This window comes from Rhagoletis zephyria, unplaced genomic scaffold (genome assembly GCF_001687245.7).
Source record: "Rhagoletis zephyria isolate East Lansing unplaced genomic scaffold, Rhagoletis_zephyria_1.1 Rzeph_scaffold_01341, whole genome shotgun sequence".
NCBI lineage: Eukaryota > Metazoa > Arthropoda > Insecta > Diptera > Tephritidae > Rhagoletis > Rhagoletis zephyria.
The window spans coordinates 86,293-93,787 of NW_016158425.1; the positions used below are offsets into that span (position 1 = coordinate 86,293).

At 34.5% G+C, this 7,495-nt stretch overlaps 1 protein-coding gene across 1 annotated transcript in view; it reads left to right on the plus strand.

Annotated features, from left to right (window-relative positions):
* Positions 1 to 7,124, plus strand: part of LOC108363703 (transcription factor Sox-21-like) — a 92,178-nt gene extending 85,054 nt beyond the window's left edge. Inside the window, exon 2 of the mRNA XM_017617150.1 lies at positions 5,992 to 7,124. Within this exon, the coding sequence (XP_017472639.1) occupies positions 5,992 to 6,592 (601 nt within the window). The 3' untranslated portion in view covers positions 6,593 to 7,124. The remainder of the gene's footprint in view (positions 1 to 5,991) is intronic.
* The last annotated feature ends 371 nt before the right edge of the window (positions 7,125 to 7,495 follow it).

The window sequence follows — 7,495 nt, forward strand, 5'->3', positions numbered from 1 at the left end:
TATTAATTAAATTAAACATTTCTAACAGGTGGCAACTCTTAAAAAAGTAGCCTACTTTCTAACCTAGGTCATAAGCTATCTGTGTGCAAAATTTCATGCAAATCCGTTTAGTCGTTTCCGCGTATTAATTTAATTAAACTTTTTTAACAGGCGGCAACTTTTCCTAAAAATTTGCCTATTTTCCACTGTAGATCATAAGCTATCTGCTTGCAAAATTTCATGCAAATCCATTCAGTAGTTTCCGCGTATTAATTTATTGAAACTTTTTTAACAGGTGGCAACTCCTAAGAAAAGTAGCCTATTTTCCAATATAGGTCATAAGCTATCTGTGTGTAATTTTTCATGCAAATCCATTCAGTCGTTCCCGCATATTAAATAAATTAAACTTTTTTAACTGGTGGCAACTCTTAAAAAAGGTAGCCTATTAACCAATCTGGCCCTTAAGCTATATGCGTGCCAAATTTTATGCAAATCCGATCAGTCGTTTCCGCGTGATGATTTCCCAAACATCCAAACATGCAAACTTTCACATTTGGGCATTCCCATGGTGGCGCACGTGACAGTCGTACGATTGCAATGTGATACAAAAAAGGAATACCATTTGTTTTCTTTAACTTTTTTGAGCCATTGTATAGCACGTAATTAGCTCTATATTTAACCGAAAAATTAAATCAATCGAACTGCTTGGTCCTGAAATATAAGCATTTAAGGTTCGTTACGTGACAAAAAATGGAAGTTGATTTTTTCTTTTCTTACAAAATCGCAAAACTCTGCGAATTGTGGATGGCTATTTTGATGAAACTTATTTTGGTATGATTTGGAGCAATTCTAGTTGTTTTTAGAGTTTTTTGAATTAACGCAAATTGTTTCAATTCTCTTTTACAACACCAAGTGTGAAACGTGACGTGACGTGGCGTCACGTGACATAAATTTCCATCGTTATATTTTTGTTAATATTGCTTTTAAATGAATTTTCAACGCAAATAAAACATGTATTTTATGTAGAATATACTTTATATTTTGACTTCAGCGCCAATTCAGGGTCAATTTATTAGAAATCTATGATTTATTATGTTTCAACCACATGCGCCAAATTCGAACCAAATCGGACCATAAATACGGTTTTTCGAAATATCTCGACCTTGGCACCACCTAGGAAGACCAATTTATGTAAACATGATTCTTCTTACATAGCCAGTATATATTTTAAAAAGCAGACAAATCGGCCCGTAAATACGTTAGATATAAAACTTTTATTTTTTTTTGTCGTGGTGGACCTTCCGCTGGAAACACCCATTTATAATATTAGTAAGATTACCAGCACGGTACAATGACCATTACAGACCTAATGAATATTTCAAAATTCAAAATAGTCAAAAAAAATGATATAATTTTACTTTATATAAAATATCCAAAAATTGAGTTAACTTGTAAATATTACGAAGTTAGAGCTATTGCACAACTAGATGGTAAGCTTATTATTAATAAAAATATAACAAAATGTAATGATGCATTTTTTAATGTACAAAATTGTAAAACAGAAGTTATAAATACATATTGTAAATTGAACAAAGTAAATGTTTATCAGAAGTTTTAAACAGAAAACAAGTTAAATATAAGAAAATAAAAGAAAGAAATTTTCAAATTTAAATAATAGAACCAGGAGCAATACTGCTTTCAGGAGAAAATATTGTAGAAAATCTAACTTTATCAGGAACATGTTTAGTAACATTTGAAAATAATACTGTAATAAATAATAAAATCTATGAAAATATTGAAACCAAAATTTGGAGTTATTTAAAAAATAATCATGTTAACAATTTTGGAATTTTAGAATATATAGAAACAACCAAAAAATAACTAAAATTGGAAAATATAAATATTTTAGGCAAAGAAGACAAAAAAGGTAAAACTCATTTATCTACATATTTTGCACATTGTCATAATTGTATGCATAATTTTGGTAATTAACATTAACATATAATTCAAAAAACCCCAATTAAACTGCGAACCTAAGCGCAAATATAGAAATTCAAGAAAATACATACAGAGTACCCGGCGCCAGTGTTAAATATATGTTTTTCACCTTTCCGAAAGCTACCGCTTCATGATAAGCCGGGGTGTATCAATTTTGAGTAAATTAGCGTCCTTAAATTTCGAAATATTGAAGTTTCAAGCATTTCTGAAATTTACCGTTATATGAAAAGCGGCCGTAATTTTAGTCCGATTTCAATAATTTTCAACGTTTTGCTTTTATGTGGCAAACACAATAACCATACCGAGTTTGGTACAAATTGGTAGAACGGTTAAGGAGATACATATAAGTGATCATAAATTTCCCAAAATTTTATAATAAACGTATTTCTTGGTAAATAATTATTGCAAGCATCCATTTTGAATAAATTAGCTTTAATATTTACTGATTTATCGAAGACTTCGTATTTCTCTAAATTACCCTTATATGGAATGTGGGCGTGGTGGCCATTTGGTATGCTGTAATAAGGCCAAGTTTGCCAAGTTTGGAAGAAATCGGTGCAGCGGTTGCCAAGATATACACATGTAACCATAAGTGGGCATGGCTACGCCCATTTTCCAAAAATTTATAATATTCTTATTTTTCGTCTAAAAATTATTGTAAATATCAATTTTGTTACTAAAATATCGCAGTTTTCGTATTTCTGAAAATTACCGTTATATGGGTGGTAGGCGTGGTTATTGTCCCATTTTCAATATTTTTAAATTTTTACTCAAGTTATCGTGTGCACAGACGGACGGACAGACAGTCACCGCTTAATCGATTTCTCTTTTTATTCTGATCATTTATGTATACATTTATCTACATATATCTATCTCCATTCGTTTTGCCTGTTACAAACAACCGTTATGTGAACAAAGTTATAATACCCTTGTGCACAAAAGCGCTCGGGTATAAAAATTAACAGAAAGTAATGAAGAATCGGGGACGATTCATCTTAGAGTTAACGGCAGACCACACATAGCGGCACAATGAGAAATATAAACAATATTGCTTATTGGAAAAAGCATAGTTTGTATCTTGTAGATTCATAGTGCAATTTTGCATACTCTGCAATTATGCAGCTGCATAATTGAAATCACATTTGACTTTGAGCATTAATTTAATTGATATGCTTTTTCCGCTCTGAATGGAGAGTTCCATTCAATTGTAACTAATATCTTCTTTGTCCAAGACATTGGCATTTCATCATAGCATGATGCAATGCCAACGCCTTATGGTGAAATAGTCCTTAAGTAAATAATTGTAAATACAGTATATTTTGCTTTGCTGCCTTTGTGCTTAAGTGCACATTTAAGATACCTACCCCAAAATGCGCATCAGCGGCATTATTTTTAACATTTATAAGGAAACTGCTCCGATACTTGCATTCAACATACCTGCACATTAGTGATACCTGCCTTAAAAATTTGCAACTATTATCAATTATCAAAGAAAGTATTACGTTTACCTGCACTGGCTCTACACTTACCCTAATTTTACAAGCTATTATTTATTTTGCTCATCTCGCAGAACAACGAAAACGGCAATTATTTTATGTAGTTATATAGATAATTAGATACCATTCGGAAAAAATTTGTCTTGCAGTAATTTCTACGTGTAAGTGCTCCTCCATTATTTGGTTTCATAGGGATTCGGATACCTTCCTCATTGAAGTAGTAAAGAAAATTCGCTTAAGTGCTTTTTCGGTTAAGCGCACAAGTTTTTCGTGCAAAGAAGGATGGGCAGCTAAGCAAAATATACTGTATATAAATAAGAGTGAAATTATAAATAAAGTTAGTTCTGTCTTTTTCATAGTTCGAAAACGAACTCAGTTTGTCTTATTATTTTTCCGCGAAGTCTCGGATTGAAATATATTTTTTTGAAGTGCCCTAAAGAAGGAAACATGTGTACGTAAGTTGCACATTTAGTATCCAACGCAAAAAAGGTCGAGCGTCACTGATAGTCGACAACGATTCGAGACTATAGGTGAGATTAGCGAGTGCACATAAAAGCATGCTTCGGAAGAGATTACGGGTCGATCAAAACCCATTGCAAATAATTCTTCTGCAAACAAGGAAATACATTGTTAGATTTCTGGAGCTGGCATTGTTAGCATTGTGTGTGTTTATGCTCTTGGTTTTTGTGCCCCATGTGATTGTGCGCAAAACGTTACCGAGGTGTTATCGNTCTTATTATTTTTCCGCGAAGTCTCGGATTGAAATATATTTTTTTGAAGTGCCCTAAAGAAGGAAACATGTGTACGTAAGTTGCACATTTAGTATCCAACGCAAAAAAGGTCGAGCGTCACTGATAGTCGACAACGATTCGAGACTATAGGTGAGATTAGCGAGTGCACATAAAAGCATGCTTCGGAAGAGATTACGGGTCGATCAAAACACATTGCAAATAATTCTTCTGCAAACAAGGAAATACATTGTTAGATTTCTGGCGCTGGCATTGCTAGCATTGTGTGTGTTTATGCTCTTGGTTTTTGTGCCCCATGTGATTGTGCGCAAAACGTTACCGAGGTGTTATCGATGAGCAGATAAGCATATCAATTTGAGAAAAGAACAAAACGTTAAGATTCCCTAGAGTGTATTTGCACACACATATGTACACGCACATGAGTGTATCAATGTACACATGTGCTCTTACATATATAGAAATGTAAACATGNGTTTTTGTGCCCCATGTGATTGTGCGCAAAACGTTACCGAGGTGTTATCGATGAGCAGATAAGCATATCAATTTGAGAAAAGAACAAAACGTTAAGATTTCCTAGAGTGTATTTGCACACACATATGTACACGCACATGAGTGTATCAATGTACACATGTGCTCTTACATATATAGAAATGTAAACATGTACATATCCCCGGATATGTTGACTAAAGAAGAAATGCTATCAACTGAATGGGGATTGAGGAATTGTCAGGTAAGAATGTCAGCAATTGTTTGAGTTATAATTGGTGGCATTATCGATTGACAAAGAATGAAGAAAGAATAAAGAGCACACATTACCGAGACATCGGTTATTTATTGTCGGTCGCCAAAACAATGAAATACTTTTGATATATGGACATAAGTATGTGTGTACACACAATGTGTGTATATATGTACATACATACAGTGGCGCTCGTGTGAAAAGCACACATTTAGTTTTTATAATATTCACAATGTTTTGCGTAATACATTTTTTGATTTTTTAGAATTTTTTTGTCGAGGGTGATGCTTTTTTTCTTCGATATAACACTTGAAGAAATTTATTTTCATGAGGATGAAAACGCGCAACACCCTCGACAAAAGATAATTTTAAAAATCAAAAAATGTACCACGTAAAACACAGTTAATATTATAAAAACGCTCTTAAGAATCAAAGAGATTTTCAGAAATTTCCAACCTGCACATTATTATACTAAAGTTTAAAGTTAACAAAGCAAGAGTTTCTATATAGTGTGGAAAGTTGGAAATTTTGATGACAGTTTTTTAAAATTCGTTAAATTTTCCTGAGTTGTACACCAAGTTTTAAACTTTGACTTATATGATTTGTGGTATAGATTCGACTATATTTTCATAAAAAATGAACGAGAAAATGTATCATGTAAAACATTGTGAATACAGTAAAAAACAAATGTGTGCGATATAATTGAGCGCCACTGTATGTATGCGCATTCATTCATGGTTATGTACTTATGCACATACATACATATGTACATAGGTCTAAACTCTTTATAATTGGCTCAAAATTCGTTTCTGTTGGAGTAATTGACGCACGATCACACTTACAGAGTCTTATGGCTGTTCCCTTTTAATAAACCCACAACCGTCGGTCGCCATCGAGCCCCCTACTCATTAAGACCCTTTTTTATCTTCATATAAATATCACATCCAATCTAGCAATTTCTGTTTCCCACGCCCACAACTTCCAATCGTTCTTTAATACTTTTTCTATTCTGCTTCTTTTTTTCTTGCAGTGCGCTTCACATGAAAGAACATCCAGACTACAAATACCGTCCGCGTCGCAAACCAAAGACCCTCAATAAATCTCCAGTGCCCGGCTCCACGGCCAACGCCTCACAAAAGGAGTCACAACATGGCCACATGGGTGCATCAGCGGCGGCTGCCGCAGCAGCTGCTGCAGCTGTAGCCGTCGCCGCTCAACACCCACATCATGCTCACCATCAACAGCATTCTCCTACAAGCCATCATCACCTAGCTACTGCGGCCAAGTACGGTTTTGGTCCAATGCCACTGGAGTTGACGCTCAATATGCCAACGCGTCATTTACCTGGTGCTTTTGCATCGACAACGGCTCTAACACATTACCCTCTGGATCCCACCATCGCACTCGATCTACAGGCTCGTCTTCAGGCTATGTACGCGGGAACGCTATATCACCCTTGGCGATATTTTGGCTGCACGCCGCTTATAAGCCCCGAGACGCCGCCGTCGCCTCCCAGCAGCAACGGTACCGGTAGCATCGCTTCTTCTTACGGCTGCGGCATAAAATCGGCTAAATCTTCACCTACGCTGCCACTGCCAGTGGGCACCCAGGCGCCTCCCAACATTATTTGACCAACTCCTTTGCGATTCGGAGGCAGCTCTGCGAGTAATGCTCCTGTTGGCGTCGTAGCTGAACCGGCCATGTAGGCTATTATGTAAATGTAGTAGAGATTAGATTTTAAATTGAGTATAGATACATATATGTACAATACATATGTATATAGTTATAAACATATCCGTATACTTAAAATTGTATATACCATAAAATAATAAGGGTATTCAGACTATCCTCGTTAATGTATTAATTCGTTATCTGGTAACTCGGTAACACTTTCAACTTCAAATGCCCATTATTCTTTTTCTGGTTAAAATTACTTTCGAATCAGCTGACGTGAAGTTCTTTTATTTATAAACATTTATTAATTCCACGACAGAAACGTATATTGAACTGATTAAATGTATGCACTTTTCGCGGGAGAAAATTCCAGCAAATAAGTGACAAAAAGGAATCAGCTGACATTTTAACGCGTGTGTTACCACCAGGGTTGCCACTGACGACACAAAATACTTACCATCCGCTTGAAAAAATCTACCAAATCTGGAAAATATCTACCAATAACTTTTTTATAGTTATTTGAATAAAAACTATAGATTTGTTATTTGTTTAGTTATTTCAATAAGAATTAAAATTGTTCTTAAGGAATTTTTTATTTAACTAATTAAACGGTATTCAACCAAAAGTGAAAGTGATGAAACTAAAGGCAACAATGAAACTTCATCATTTGAAAAAACTTCATCTCGAGTTAGACATATACAGTGACTTTAAAAAGCGCTTGGTGATTTTCTTGTTAATATTCACAATGTTTTTCAAGTAAAAAATATTTTATTTTTTTGCGTTTTAACCAACTCCATATAAAAATCAAGGACTCAAACAATATACAACATTCAAAAAAAATTTGACTAAATTTCGAAAAA